We start from the raw sequence: 16,498 nt of genomic DNA, 5'->3' as shown, positions 1-16,498 counted from the left end.
TTAGTGCTGTTGCTCGTTGGTTCTAGGAATACTGCCTAATTCCAAATCACTCCAGTCCTTCCAGTCTGGTAATTATACTCCAGGGAAACTATGTCCACAGTGCCAGAGACATTTCTTCAAGTGAAAATCAGATCAGAGGCAGTGGATGTAGCAAACATTTTTTTTGTCATACTTATGGGATCATAAATTATTAGTCATCTGCCTTGGGGGCTATTATAATAATTCAAGCCCATTACTCCTCAAGCTTTTGAGTACTTGTCCATCTCACCATCTTGTTTTATTAAATTCAAGTGACAAATGATAGACATTTGCCAGAGACAACAGGAGGCACAGTGCTCCCACTGCTTTGTTCTCCCCCTGGATCAATTCCCTGCTCTCCTACATAAGCAGCAACTCTTTGCTGGCTGATATTAATGCTCTAGCATGTATGAATTTCACTTCTGTGGGCAAAAAGTCATTCAGCAAATCCAACTTCACCCTTACCTTGGCAAAGGCATTTCAAACCAAGCCCCACTGAAAATGAGAGCACAGGATGGCTGCACGGTGCCCACGGTGAGGCTGAGCAGCCAGGGCACTGTTTGCAGGAACTGTCAGTGCCAGCAGGAGCAAAGCACCTGTGTTTGGATGGGTCCAAAGCAGGGCAGAGACAGGGCCAAGAATTCAGCCAATTCCCTTCCCCAGAGAGCCCAGCCAGTGTAAAGTAACTCTCTGCACAGGTTTGCGTTACACTGACTGTATTTCATCAGGGCTGAGCAGAAATCAGTGCATGAAGAAGCTGCAAAGGGTGTCCTTCCAAGCAGGGCACCTTCAGGTAAGAAAACAGTTTCTTCTGGGTTTCTTCTGTCAAACTTGTTTGCTAAAAATCCCTGAGGAACCAGCGATAGGGTTACAACCTCCCCAGGAGACCTACCCACAAAGCTGTAGATCAGCAGGAATTACAATAGGAGTGGGCTTTAGGCAGAGTTCTCAGCATGTTCCTTGCACTGTTCTCCCTGCAGTTACACTGTCAACGTCTGCTGCTCCAGAGATGTGATGAAAGCTCTTATGGGAGCAGGTTCAAGTGACTAATGCACCATGAGGAACCTGGAGATATTTTTCCTTCACTGAATTAGAAAAGGTGAACCATCCATTGTGTAATTAACAGTCAAACATTAGGAACAGTTCAATGAAAGTCAAACATGCCCAAAAGTCTGGAAGAGGCTGGATTTGCATGTCTTTAAAGATAAAGGGTTGTACTTCATTATGGGCATGACTTAGCTCTCAGCAAAGTTATCAATTTTTAGCTGCAGAGAAAAGTTTTAAACAAATAAATGCTCCCAAGCTGAGTGTCAGAGGTACTTGGCAGCACTGAAGACCCATTTTGCATTGCACTGCTGCTCTCTCTACACCATCAGACCAGCTTTGCCTTTCATAGATAACAGAGAAATTTCCAATTTTCAGAAGTCCCCTTCAAAGTCTGTGAAGATGGGCTCTAATTTCAAGTTTCTTTTTATAGACACACCACTTAACCTGGCTGATGGCAGTACTGAGAGATGCAGGAGAGAGAGCAATGGGTGGGGTGGCTGGGCACTGCTGAAGGTTCCAGCAAGACCCCAGGGCTGAGAAATGGGAACAGGTTTGTGCTGAGGAGTTTATTGTCCAAATAACTTCAAACTGCAACAGCAAGTGAGATTCTTGTCTTCTGCTCACAAACATCTCCTCCTAAATGGCTGTGTGAGGAGGACAGTACTTAGAAGCCTGCAATTAATGATTCATTTGCACATGTTCCCTTTTTAATGATGATGGTCATTAAAGAAGTGCAGTCATTACAGTTTGTTACTCACTGTTGATAAATATGGAGCAAACAGAGACATGAAATGAAACAGAGCAAGATTCCCTAAGGGCTCCAGCGACGAAAGAGAAGCAAGAGCCAGACTGGCTGATGGAGGAAGGGCCACAGTCCCTCTGCCCACCCTAAAATGAGGGGTGGGGGTCCACAGCAGTGCAGCAGTGAAATGGGCCTGGCCCAGGGAGCACAGCCCCAAGGGCACTGGCGTCTGTCTGTCTGTCCTGCACCCATGAAGACACAAAGGTGAGAAAGGGAAGAAGGGTCAGTGCCTTCTCTCCCAGCATCTGCCTTCAAGAGCAGTGGGAGCTGGGAGCTGGCAGTCCCCAGGGCATCCGCCGCCGCGGGCGGACACAACCCTCATCCCCCCCTGCCCACTGCACACCCCCCTGCCCAGACAGCTTCCATGTGCATGGGGACCAGGGGCTGGTGATACAGGACACAAAGCCCAAATTGCTTTTAAAAAACGCACAACCACATATGGAAAACTACTGTTTCCCATTAATTTCTCTCCAGGAGCCTGTGCCTATTTTGTTTGTGTGTTTGGTTCTTTAAGCTGCACTGGGGATTTGCAGACAGCAGTGCTAAAACTTAAAAGGGCAAATAAATACAGGGACCATTGGCTTGCTGGCTCCATGCACCAGCTTGTGGCAGAAATACCAGAACAGATGATCAGAGGCTTTTTTTTTGTTTCCTTCTAAGCAGAGCTCCTGACCTGTGCACTGAGGGGGTGAAATGATTCACTCCAGGTTTTTTTCCAAAGTCTTGGGGGCTCAGCAGTGGTTTTCAAAGTGTATTTTAGAAGGTGAGTCACCTTACATGCCTCCCTTTGTTTCTCAGAGTTTCATCACAATAATTATGTCTTTTTTTTCGCCCCATTGATTACCAAAAACTTTGCAGTAGTCTTTCTTTCAAACTCCCACCTGCCTCTGAAGAACAGTGCAGTAAATCATATAAATTACAAGCTGGAGCAGGAATCCTGCCCCTGGGTCAGAAGTGCAGCTGGTATCATGCTGCAAGGTGCCACGGATGATGCAGGCATGGAGCTAACTGACCAGAGGACAGATCCCTCAGCATTTACACTGAAACTCAGCAGTGGGTGATGGGAGAGGATGTACTCTGGCTGCCCAAACAGCTCTGGCTCACGTGTACGATGCCAGAGGAAAGGCTGGTGGAAGCCTCACACTGCACAGCACCCAGGGGGGTACTAACATTACACACAAATGGCACATGGGTTTAATTCTGTTCTGATTTACACCAGTTCTGCACAGCTGACCTGGGCGGTTACTCCTGTTTACAGCAGTGCAATATGAGGTCACAAAACACCTTGTACAAGTGAGTGTGAATCTGCAGGTTTCCAGTACCTGATACACGTATCTGCACCGCGTCTTAAACTAAACTATCCATTGCCAGGTGCTCCCAGTGGGTGTAACCAACCTGGGTCCTGGGAGCAAGGATATTCCTGATAAACCCTGGCGCTGGACAGGGTGCCACAGCCACGTTTCGCCTGCGACAGAGCGATGCCCACCAAGGGGTGCAGCACTGAACACCCCTGCAGAGCGCTGCCCGGGCGGCTGGGCTGGGCTGGCCTTGCCTCACACAGATGCTGCCTACAGATGCTTGGGAGAAGGAAAGAAACCCACCAGCAAAGCAGACCTGCCTCTGGGATGGGCACATCCAGATCTCAGAAACCAGCCTGATGAACAGGAGCTGGGACAGCGAGCCCTGAGCTCAGGCTGCATTCTTATTAGAGGGACAAGCAACATAGGTTTGATGCATACTAATTCAGACTGCTGTGGGGGATCACCAAGCCTGGCATCTGCCTTCCAGAGCTCCTTATCAGAACTTCAAGTGGGAAATAAGAGGCTTTTTGTTACGTACTTAGTCAGTGGCTTGAGAGGAAAATGCCTCCTTAGCCACAGATACAGTGGGAGGTTTTATTGCCTTTATGACACTATCACTGGCCACAAATGCTGGCTTGCTTTCACAGCTGAAGTGACAATACCACACGTGCCATTTGCCACATCTCTTGCTCCAGAATTTGTGACCTAAATCAGGCAAAACCCAAAAAGCTCTATAGGAGCATGAGAAAATGTAGTGCAAGGAGGAAGAAAATGCTAGAGATGGTCAAAATGTTAGCCAGGCATTTCAGCCCAATTTTATCATCTGGGGCTGCATCAAGCGAACCTCTTTCTCTGGAGATGCTTTGAGCAATTACATTTGTTCTATTTATTCTCCCTCAAAGGCTCGGAGATGAGTCAACAGAAAAAATCTTTTAGGATGAAAAAATTGAAACTTGAAATAGGCGATATCCCTAGACAATTTCTTCTGCAATCAGAACAGCATTCTCTTTCCTCACTGCTCTCAATCTCTAATTTAACAAAAAAACCCCACGAAACCACCCCTCAAAAAACCCCAGTACGGTAACAGTCACATCTGTAAATACAGTCCCTTTCATTCTTGATTGCAAGCTCAAGGAGCTATTTTGAGAGAACACAGAGATACTTGTTTTCTAGAGTTCATTTCTGGTGAGAAAATTTCCTCAGCTCTCGTCAGAAAATCCCAAGTGAGAGTAGAAGCTCTCTGAAAGCCTCGAGCCAGCTCACCCATGCACAGCACATGCATTAGAAGGAAAGAACAACTCCACACACCTCTTTGAAAGACTTCTTCACCTCCACTAATGGATGCCAGTGAGCGATGGGCTTGCGTGGGTATGCGAGCATCTCATTCCAGTGGTCTCTGCCCAGCCCTTCAGCGTTGATCCCCACACGGCACACACCAATAATCTCGTTGTGGCCCACGCTGAAGAACAGCAGAAAAGCAAGAAGGTTATTTATCTCCCACTCAGACTGAAACTTCTGGCCCCCTGGTACCATGAGCCACGGTGCCAGTGAGCAGGGGCTGTCCTGTCCCCACAACCACCCTCAGCACCTGTCTGCTGCCGTCAGCGCACACCCCCAGCCCGGTGAGGCACTGCCTTCACCAGAAATAATTAGAACCACTTCAAAATGTCATGAGCTGTAGATAGGTCCAGACACCAGTTCTGGAAGGGTGTGTGACGTGGTGGGTACAGCAAGAACAAGGACAAGTTCAGCAGGGGGTAACTCTGCTGCTCAGACCCAGACCCTTTACTTTCTAAAGCAGGACGATGGTTTGCAGGGCAAGTGACCAGCGAAGGGGAGCACAGCCCTGACTCAAGAAAACACCATAAAGCAAAGGCCCAGCTTTGCCACACTTACTGCTCTGGCAGGTAATTTTCCACAGCCATAAATATCACTGGCTCTTAGGCAATAAACCACTAGAGACAGATTGATGCACAGAGCTGTGCAGTCCCAGCCCAGATGCTCAGGAGAACGGCTACAGAGCAGGAAAACCTGCACCCCATGGGATGTTTTCCCCTCCAGCTCTCCAGAGCTTCCCACCTACCGGTCATAATCCATGACAGAGATAAGCAGACTGACTTGATCCATGTTCTCTGGGGGGATGTCAAAGATTATTGCTTCATTGTAAGTGGGATTAAGTGTGTTTTTCTTTATGGTGGTTTTCTTCTTTTTCAGCCTTCGCCCATCACAGAGCAGAGACACTTTGACATATGGATCTGGAGAGGAAGAGACAGGAAAAGGCTTTATGGTTATGGAGGTGTGTTTTGTTATGTCACCACACAGCAGCAGCGCTGCCAAAGGGTGTGCTGCATGGTGCCACGAGCCACAGGCACTCCTCAGGTGTACCTTTAGGAAAAGGGATGTGAGTACCAGTTTTGTCAACCACCTTTGTCTCTCTTACTGGAGAACGAGCGCTGCTGACTTCTTGGAAGGAAAAATCAGCCATTTCCATCAATCTTTCTGTGATGGGTTTGCGAGGCTGATAGATCAGCCCCATCTTAAAGCAAAAGCCAATTCATCAGCAGATGACACGGGGCAATCAGGCATCTAGCTTGTGCTGATCGTGTGGGCACTTTCTCTGAAGCCAAGCCATAACTTTTTCAAATTTCCCAAGAGAGAAGAATGCCATGCAGCTTTTCAGCAATCTATGGGGGTTATTTTACAGGGATCCTTTCCTGCACTGCTACCAAAACTATCCAACTGCTAACATTATGTACCAGCATCACAGTGAGCAGGGGGATTTTTAAACCCCATTTTCCCAGTGTCAGAGAGCAGCAGAAAGAAAAGGCTCTGCTTCACATGCTTTCCACCAGCTGATCATGACAGAATGCCCTCAATTTACAAACAGCTCCTGTCTGCTGTAACCACTGCCCAGGCAATTCCAATGCATTTTCAAGTATCAGTAAGCGTGTGATGTATTATTACAGAAACGCTGAGCTGGCTTCATCTGAAGTCTCAATTCTCAGGTATTTCGTCTGGCATCAAGCTCCAGCTGAGCAGAAATGTTTTCTGCAAAGATCTTTTGCTGTATTGTTACTGCCTTTTATACAAGTCATCAATGAAATTCAGACAGTGTGCTGTTGATCTCTGGAAAAGAAACTGCTTTTTATGTTCCAACCCAGAATCTGTGCGTGCTGAGTTTGCAAGCCAGCTCTTCAGAACTGTGAGTCCACACAATCTGGAGGTGGTTCTGACACTAGTGTTTGAGTGCTGCCCACTGTGCAGGGGAATGCAGAGTCACCTGGGATTTACCTGTGTGGCTCAAGGTCCTTTCCTAATCTTGGGGTGAACTGATTGATTTTTTTGGCTGTAAGGGATTATCCGATGGAAATCTCAAATCAAACTGCCAGGGTCAGTGCCTGCAACAGATCTGCAGCATCCAGCTCAAGAAGGGGATCAGAGCTTTGACCCTGCAAACCTTCAGTGGGGATGGGGAACTGATGGCAGCCTCCTTGAATAGTATATTCACGTACACAACCCCTGAATTCATGCCCTTGGGAACAGGCTTGAAAGATAATTCTACTTTTAAAATTTTTCTTGTACTTAAAGCATGGACAGAGCTTTGTCCGATGTTTCTGTAGTGGTGCAGCCTTGGCATTGAGAGATGTATGACCACTATCCATTGAGGCTGTGTTGAGGGAGGAGGAGGAAGTGTGGCTGCAGGAGGGTCCTTGGCCATCGAGCACCTACCTGAGTAACCAGTGATATCCATAGCTTTGAGATTCCTGCATTTAATGACTGTTAAGGTGAGGCGACCTGCAGTTGGCAAATAACAAAGGGAAAACATGATCTCTCCCAGGTCCACGCTCTCCTTTAATAAAACAGAGAACACATTATATTGGAAACGTGCAAGAACCAGGTCGGATGCCCAACACCTCCCTCCCCCCCGATGCTTCGTGTCGGATTCGCAGCACTCACACAGGAACAGGCTTTTCTCTGTTCTGTCATTCCCAAGGGAATGACACTTTACTATGTGCTGCTTCCAGTGGATCACAACATTATTTGGCTGAAAACGAATAAGGGGAACAGGAAAAGAAAACAGTGTTCCAGCTTCAAACCAGAGTTAAGGACAACCTTCCACTGTGTCCTGTGGCAGGAGCTGACACGCTCCTCTCTGCTCCACTGCTTATGCAGAAGGGAAGTGATATCTAACACCAAGTGAAGGCCATTAGGGAAATTATATTAGTATCAAGTCTGCTTGAATGTCCAGCATACATCTTCCAGTGCCAGGAGTGTGACACGAACAGCTATTTCCTCAAGTGGAGCCAGGTAATACAAACACAGTGCGAGACCTCAACAGGCAGCGGTGCCGTGTTCGCTGGCTGTACACTGCAACAACCCCACGGAGTGGCTGCCCAGCACACCCAGTGCCACCGCTCCAGTGACAGGGGTGTGTGGGCCTGACGTCCTGGGGTGACATGGTGATTTTCCCTGCAGTGGAACGTGAATTTCGAGGTCATTACAGACTGGAGCTCATAGCTTCAAACCACAAGAGAACCACGAAGGGCCCCCAATTGAGCTTTAGGCTGTGACACTGTCGTTTGGACCACCAACCCCTTTGAGATGCCTCCAAAGAGCCAACAAACGCAGCGTGAGGCACGCATATGTCTGTATTTACACAGGGAATTAACCAGCAGATGGCACTCAGTAACGTTTGGTGGTTTCTGGTTTCAGGACAATTTACTCCTTTAGTGCCCATAAAACAACGTTTACACATGGCTCTTAGCACCTCTTGTACACGCAGCCTTATCAACTACACCTCCTAAAGGCCCATTCCATCATCACCTTGCTCATGGGAATTCAGGAAAAAAAACAAACAACAAAAAACCCAACCAAAACTAGGATTTAAACTAGAAAGCATCGTCACCTGAAGGCAGCAGCAAGATTTCCAAACACCAAAAATGGATTTAAAAACACCATGTATCTGTATTTCGTACATAGAGCTCCCACATCTCTAGGGCAAACAACCTGCTTATTTTTCAGAAACAGAGTGTTTGATTCATTTCAATGTGATAGAGTGATCTGCTGGAAATAAATTGTAGCCGTTACTAGTAGAGTGATGGAACTAGAAAGACAAGTGAATGCATTAGGCTCTTGAAGCTTTGCTAAGTGTTAGGAGAATAGATCTTGTTGATGGATGAGAATCTTGCCAAATTATTTCCTTCTCGTTCTCTAATAAGGCAAAGATTAGATATTTATTCCACGTAGACGTGCAGAATACTAATGAACATTATATACAATTATTGATTCCTGAAAAGACTTCACTTGACTAGCAAATAAAGTGAAAGTCTCAAGCACAGACTGTACACAAGAAACAGTGGCAGCCCAGTGTTTTCTAGACAGAACAACGGCCAGGCTTGTATCTAAAGAAATGTCGTCTCAGAAGGTGCTATTCGCTGGTAAATAAGAGTTTAACACTGTCACCCACCCAGAGCTCCCACTCTGAGCTCGTGCTCGCCTTAACGGACCAGAGGCACCCCAAACAGCTTTCCTTCCAACACGATGGGGTAATTGTGAATCACAGCATCACTGCCAGTCACCAGCAACCACCAGTGTAAACACTCGCTGAAATATTCTTCCTCTACCTTTAGTACCTCTTGATGTGTCTTTGGGGAGCCACATTTCTTGCCTCACAAAATATTACTAACGGTTCCTCATTAAGCACCAGGATCGTTTTCCTCACGCAGGGAAGAGCTTGCAGAGCCCCTGCAGCTCCTGACTCTTGGCTGTGTTTCAGCTACAGCGCCGTGAATCTAAAGCATGTGGCTGGGGCAGGCTGCTGGCCCTGTGGCAGAGCAGCAATGCACAACACCACTCAGAAACCTTTGCACTTCCACCTTCAGCATCATCCACACCCCCCCCCCCCCCCCACCCCCAGAGCTGGGCTAAGCCCCTGGTCTTGCTGCCTGAGTCCAGTGAGGCCAATTTCCAGAGGACAGGGAGCCAGGTATTTTATGGAGCCCCGTTCACTTACAGTGTCTTAAAATGACCACTCAAAGATTGCATGCCCAAGATTACAGCTTGCTTTTTTATTCTGAAATGCTAATTAGAAAGGGTTGTCCTGTTCCCAAGGGAGTGAGCACCTGACCCTCACCATGAGTCCTGGTTTCAGCTGGGATGAAGTTAATTTTCTTTCTAGTAGCTGGTAGGGAGCTGTGGTTTGTCATTAGTATGAGTATAATGTTGGCACCACACTGATGCTTTCAGCTGTTGCTGGTAGTTGTAGTGTCTAAACTCAGCCAAGGACTCCTCAGGCCCTGCACTGGGGCTAAAAGCTGGGGAGCACAGCCAGGATGGACAGCTGGCCCAGGCAGGCTGAAGGGATACCCCTGCACTAACATGGCAGGGGAAGCAAGCTGGGATCGCTGCTCGGAAAGAGACTGGGTGCTGGAGAGGTCTGGGGGTGGTGAGCAACTGCACTCATGCATCGCCTGGGCTTTTTATATTTGTGTAATTATTGCTGTTGCTGTAGTTCTCTTCCTTTGCTCTCCTATTAAACTGTCGTTATCTGGAGCTTTTTTCCCTTCTCCTCCCCATCCCACTGAGGGGGTTGGTGCTCACTCACTGGTGGGGGTTAAGCCATGACAGCCGCCTGCATGGATGCTACATCCACTGCACAGTGCAACAGCCACTGGCATCCAGACAGCACTCTGGCCTGGGTCTATGCTTTCACATGTTCTCCAGTGTTGGTTTGGGAAGGGCAAGGGCAGGAAGCCTTGGACCTGGATGTCAGAAGAATGCAGCCCTAAATGAGATCGTGGGAGCACCCTCTGGGCAGCAACTCAGCTTCTGTCCCTCTCCTTGCACTCAGGGGAGCTGTTCAGGGTATAAAACTAACATAAACTGTTCTTTGACCTCATTGTATCAGGTCAAGAGATTTTATACAGGAGAGTAAAACGTGTCCCGTGGGTACATATTTTCTTGCAGATTATAGACACTGGGACGTTTCCAAAATTCGTATCAGTGCCTCTTATGAAATAATGGAAGCTCTGAATCAATAACCCTTGCAGACTTGAAACCAAAAATGTTTCACTGATTCACAAGCTGTGCAATCATTAATTGAATAGTTGAGTGCTGGCTATTTGATCGCTTCTATCACTGCTTAAGTGCATTCCTATCTTCTTACCCACACGATTGATCTAATGTATTATTAGTCACCCGGAGCTTTCCTTGCATATTATGAAAACTGTATTTACCCTTCTCATTTTTTGATTAAACAGAAATGCCCTTGGGTGTGTTGCAGCAGGCTGGGATGTACCAAGGTTGGCCCACTCCCACAGAATGGCACTGATGGGATGAGGGGATGAGCCAACCGTGGCACTCGACCCTTCTGTGGGAGCTGGGCAAGGTGTCTACACAACATGACACGGGCATGGCATTGGCTGTGCTCCTCTCACACCTTCTTGGGAGGCTTTTCCCTCAACAACCCTTCTGTTGGTGTCTCTTGACCTGGCTTTGTGGGGCTTTTTTCCCCATTAAATTAGATTGCTTATCTATGAGAACATCTGCTGTGCCAACATCGTTCCCACCAAAACTCGGAACACACACAGGTTAAATGGTCCACGACCACCCTCTACAGCTTCCTACTTCATGTGCTTTTGCTCTAGTCAGAGCAAGTGTTACCCCTCCCCAGTTTCAGTCCTGCCCATGGGTCTCCTTCTGAGCTCCTCGGGCTCACCACCCTCCTCCTCTGCGGGTGGTAGAGCCAGGGAAGGGAAACTCCCCATCACCACACGGATGAGCTCACCCCAGGATTCAACACCACGGCAGGGCACAGCCTAGCAGAGCTGGCTGAGCCTCTGAGTCTCAGAGGCAGAGCAGATGCAAATGGGTAGATGCCTCCAAGAGGCATCTGTGTGCTGCACCTTGTTGCTCTCCTAGCAACCCTCTGCCAGGCGAACGGATGTGCCTGGTGCCTGCTTGCCTCTTTGTCAGTGGTTTTCCTCTCATTACCATCCATTAATCATAACAGACATGACTATTTGTGGAGCAAAAGCCGAGAGCTGTAAACACCCTGCTAACTGAACACCACTGACTTCCCTTGTGTTTGACCCTGTGCCTCCCTCCCACCCTGCTGCTCAAAAGGCAGCAGAGCAGCAGCAGCTCCAAGCAGGCTCCCAGCCGTGCCCCGGGGTACCTGGCAGGCATCACATCTATCTCAGTGCCCTTAGACAGGCACAGTGAAAGCTGTACTGCCACAGAAACGTGACAGCCACTCTCTGCATCCTACCAGGGCAGCTGCAAGCCTGAGAGCTGCTGACCAGGGCCAGCACACCAAACAAACAACGTATTCCCCCTGGTGCCCTGGCACACAGCTCCTGCCCAGAGTCCCATCTGCAGCACAACAGCACCGGGTGCAGCACTGCGGGTCAGACCTCACAGCTCTTTTGGAAAGCTACAAACACCCCAGCGTGACCGAAAAAGCTCTGGTTGTCATGACCAAGGGGCACAATGGGTGAGGAACAAGGTGCTGAGAAAAAGGCTGCAGAGTTACAATGCAAATATCCTTTGATACCACAGTGTGATTGTATTTGACAGTTTGTTCCCCAGCCCAGAAAGCTGGAGAGCAAAGGTACGAGATGAGCCATGAGGGGAGTTGCAGGACACATTTTTGCAAGTTGTGGGGTTATGCCAATCACTGGGAAAGATCTGACAGGGCACATGCTTCCAGCCACAGGGGTGAGGACATCTCATGTTCCACTCTCAGAAATAACAGCGTGAAGTAACACAGACAGTGACTGACGTGGGGTCCAACTGCAAAGCAGTTCAGTCATTTGCTTGGCCTCAGAACCAGCCAGTTCTGGGGGGGCAGCGGAGGAGCAGACAGCTATTACGCAGAGGTTAATTCCATTGCTCCTGCACTCGGTGATCAGTGTGAGAAGGTGGCTTCTCCTGCCAGCTCCCTGCAGCACTGAAAGAGGCTGGAACTTCTGCTCTGATGCTTGCCTTGTCTTTCAGAGGGAATTTAACAGAACTACCAAAAGAACTACATCAAGCTCTGGAAGAGCTGCCAGCAACAAGTCAGACACTGCTCTCTCTCCGATGGGTTGGGAGTGGCCCTCCAGAGCTATTCCTCACTGTTTTCCTGTGCATGTGGCAGACAACCAAAACCTGAGACCCTCCATGTGTCAACTGGGGGCTGGACAAGGAAGATACTGAGCCCTTCCATTGTGTTTTAGCAAGCCTGCTATCAGTGAGACTCCCTGGGTGAGATAAGTCACTAAGTACAGGGATGAAACTGCAGTAAGCTGGGGTTCTGGTAAAGCTGACAGGCTTCAGTGTACAATGGCCTCTGCCACCCCCATGTGCGATGCCTGTAGGTGCCCAGGGCTAAGGCAGCCACCTGGCAATAAGCCCATGGCTGGCAGTTGTGGATGTACCTCCTTAGGTAGTCCAGCCAAAACGGGAATCCCAACCCAGCCTGCCCTGGAACCACTCACCACCCACTCAGTACCTGTCCTCTGCACACACAGGCACCGTGCACCACGCCGCAGCACCACGCTGAGAACGCTCCCAGGACAGGGATGACCTTTGGAGGGTCACCCCTGCTTTGGAGGCAGACACTCACCGTCGTCGCGTACTGAATGTCCTTCCAGATGGAAGTCTCCCGAGAAAGGTCCGAGGCCTCAAACAGGTTCTCCAGGATAACTTCTCCTATCATGTCATGCCTGGAGAACCTGTCAAAGTCAAAGACGCTCAGGTGGAGCTTCCTGCTCGCCAGCTCCTCATGGGGCACGGGGAAGTGGAAGGACTCATCGAAGGTGGGATTCAGAGTCTTCCTGTGGACTCGTGTCTGGAACTTGCGCTTTCTGTCAGGCAGGAGGTAGATCTTCACATAGGGATCTGAGCTGCCACAGAAGTCTTTGGCTGGCAAGTCAAAAGCCCTGAGAATCCGGACAGTCAGCGTCTCATTCTCGTAGTCGTACTTGAGAGTGAAGTTAATTTTCCCACAGGTCTTTGCTGCCTCCCTTTTGGGGTCCTCGGAGTCAACAGATTTTTGCTTGTAGAGTTCGGGCTTGATGCGACCGATGCTGGTCGGCTGCTCGGCCACAGCCGGCGGGTCCATGCCGTAGTCCATGCTGGATACGTGCATCTGCCGAGGAAGGTGCCGTTTGAAGGAGATGTGCCTGCAGGAGGAAGACACGACAGCTGAATGGTTTCCCAAGGACAGTTCTCTCTTTTTCCTTCCCTGACTACTAACAGAAAGCAGGGAGAGCACAAGAACAGGTGCTATGGGTGCTCCTGATCTCTGCACAGAATGTTATGGAAATGAATAGTTGAAGAAACACCTCCAGTGGTCAGTGGAACTGACCCAGCAGTTCTCCCAGCTTTCAGAGTATTTACAGCAAGCTGTAATTTTTCTACCTGTTTCACAGGTAACAGCCCACAGCTAAATACACAAGACCAAACACTTCTTTAAACAAGTCCTTACAGTTACAAGATGCTGGCACCAGGTTTCCCTCAGGCAAAAACATATTAAAGCAAGAGAACCACAAGCAGCTCAGAAAGTTTGGTTTAGTTCTGGGTCTTGCTGCTTCCAGACTTCCCCAACAGACTCTCATCAAAAACAGATAGATAATTCTCAACAGGGAGGAACACACATCTTCTTCTGGAAGCCGACTCTTGCCTTGAGCTCCCTTTCAGCGCAAGGGAAGCTGTATGTAAGCAAAGCTTTATCTAAGCAAAGCATAAAAGCTTTCTGTGGACTCACGGCATCATGTCAGATTACCTTGTGTTTACAAGAGCAGTAGATGAAGTTATTTAACCATACCAAGGGCTCATACAGCCAGAGCATCAGTTTTTGGTGATACATGGTAAAGACGACCTTACTTCTCCCTGGCAGGTTCCTCAAAGGCATTTTGTCCTGGGCTAGGCTGGGCTGTGACTCAGAGATCCCAAACTGCTGAGGTTGTTCCCCAGTGCCCCTGGGTCTGGCTGCCTGCCTGTGGTTCAAGCTGGGCTCTTTCGCTTGAGAAAGCGGGTTTGGAACCTTCCCACCTACCACCGGGTCCTGCTTTGTCCCAGCTCGGATGGGCTGAGATTTTGTTTTCTCCTCCACTGGAGATGTGCAACAAAAGCAAATCAGCTGTCTAAAAAGCAGCACCCTTAAACAAAAGAATATGTGGCCCAGTTGCGGGTTGATTTTTAAGTCCAGCCTCTTCAGACAGAAGGCTGCAATCGGTGCCTTATTAATTCTGCGATGCTGCAGCCAATTTTCTGAGCAAGGCCTCCTTTCGCAGTCGCGCTCCCACACACATCCCGGGCACGGCCAGCAGAGCAAGCAGAAGTGCTGGGGCACAGCCAGGACCCTGCGATCACCCTTTCCTGTCCCAGTTTCACAGCCTTCTGTGTCGAGGAAGAGGTATTGCATTTCTCAGCGTGCTTGCCAAGAAGGTGCCGTGCAAGGTTCGAACAGCCTGATACCCAGTGCGATGCCGATCCCCCTGTCCCCGCCTGACAGACGCACGCTGAGCACGGCTGGTTCTGAGCTCGTGCAACGAGCGATACGTCAGTTCTGCTTATCTAATTGTTTCTGCTCTGAGCCATAAAAGCAGGAGAGAGCACCAAGGTCTAATTCTGTCTGACAGCACACCATCATGGGTACTTCATCCTGCCTCTCGTGCTGGAGCAGAACTAAAGCGGCCAAAGCACACTGACAGCTCGACACAATGAGGACGAGTCGCAGGGCCTGGGTCCTGGACTGCTGTGGAAGGGCCCATGGTGAGCCAGCCCCAGCGCAGCAGCTCGTGAATGACCGAGCTTTGGAGAACAGACCCACGTGCAGGCGAGCGCTTCCTTCAGCCACTGAAACACCCGCAGAGGCCTCTCGCGGCCTGCCGAGCCCCGCGTCCCGCTCACCTGGTCGAAGATGCCGGCTCCGTTGTTTGCCTCTGGATCCGCGTGCGCCGCATGATGTGGTCTCTCATGGACATCTGCACCTCCGCCGGGATGTCTGGCGACGTGTGGCTGATCTTCACCGCTGCCTCCAGGAAACTGATGGCACCCGTCTCCTTCAGCTTGTCTGCCATGCTCTCCTTACTGCAGCCTGCCTCGCCCTGCGGGACGGCCGGGTTAGGGGGAATGGCCTTGTTCCTCCAGGGAACCCAGCACAGCTTCCAAAAGAGAAACAGAAAAACTGCCACCAGCGCCAGGCCACACACAATGACTATGACTGCGAGGAGGCTGACGGAGAGCTCTACAGGGGGAGAGAAGGCACCAGCAACAGGGGGAGCAGAGGAGGGGGAGAGGAGAAAGAAGAGAAAAGAAAGATGGTGAGAAAGCTGTAAGTAAAGGGAAGAAATGGTTGGAAATGATGTCTATCGTGACTAGCAGAGAGCTCTTAGCAGGCTCTTGTGCTGTACCAGCAGAAACTGCCTTTTTATTCCATACCATAGGTGTTCGGGCATGATATTAAAAATACCTATCTATCTACGGTGATCCTGGAAGCAGATTGTTGTGCCTATAGGGAATGAAAAGTGAATACCAATTTAAAGAAATAATTTAAAAATCACAAGCTGCTGATGCAGTGAAACCAAACACTGTACAGAAAGTACAACGCATTCTTCCTTATTCTGAAGCTGTGCGTGTTCTCTGAGTCACTGTTACCTCATACACTGTGTATTTCAGCATTTCAGTCTTTTTCTGGAGAGGAAAGAGCTTCCACAGCTATGGATGAAGAGTCAGGGAAAAAGGAAGACATATATATATAGAGATATATATATACACACACACAATCTAGGCTGTGAAATGATTCACAACACTTCAAAAAGAGAAAACACTGGATATTTTTGGTTCAGTTCTTAGTGTATTAATTCCGAGTTTCCCACCCAACCCGAAAGTGCAACTGAGCAGAACCACTAAGAATACCCATCCCTGAAGATGAAGACAGGTTTGCCCTGAAGTCGTCAGCGTCCAGACTACAGACAGCTCAGCCACTGATCGCTGTGAGTCCAGGGACAATTTCTGTTCTTTGTAGTGATCAGTAACACTACACTCCTCGAATTACCTGGGTGTGAGTCAGGACAGAAAGACAAGCAAAACCCCACCGAAGGCTCCAGAAGTTCATACTTACTCTGGTTCTGTGTAGGTTTTGTGTTGGCATGTGAAACAGCCAGCAGCTGCCCAGCTCACTGCTGGAGGAGTGTATTTCTGAACTGCCTGAGCAGCCCCAGCCGACTGCACCCCTTCAGACCATGTTTAAACCACTTAAGGCCACAGGTGCTCACCTCCAGGAGCTCTGAGAAATGCTACACTCACCCAAAAACTGAATTTAAACCAATCTCCCACAAAA

The 16,498-nt window shown here is 49.0% G+C and overlaps 1 protein-coding gene across 1 annotated transcript in view; it reads right to left on the bottom strand.

Annotated features, from left to right (window-relative positions):
- Positions 1–16,498, bottom strand: part of SYT6 (synaptotagmin 6) — a gene marked incomplete at both ends in the record, with an annotated part of 30,738 nt that overhangs the window by 374 nt on the left and 13,866 nt on the right. The window contains 5 exons of the mRNA XM_084276041.1: positions 4,477–4,627; positions 5,252–5,423; positions 6,898–7,018; positions 12,776–13,334; positions 15,067–15,403. Coding sequence (XP_084132167.1) covers positions 4,477–4,627; positions 5,252–5,423; positions 6,898–7,018; positions 12,776–13,334; positions 15,067–15,403 — 1,340 coding nt within the window. The remainder of the gene's footprint in view (positions 1–4,476; positions 4,628–5,251; positions 5,424–6,897; positions 7,019–12,775; positions 13,335–15,066; positions 15,404–16,498) is intronic.

This window comes from Gallinula chloropus, assembly GCF_964237585.1.
Source record: "Gallinula chloropus genome assembly, chromosome: 27".
NCBI lineage: Eukaryota > Metazoa > Chordata > Aves > Gruiformes > Rallidae > Gallinula > Gallinula chloropus.
The sequence above is the reverse complement of the archived record's forward strand: the minus strand, read 5'-3'. Positions and strand labels throughout refer to the sequence as shown.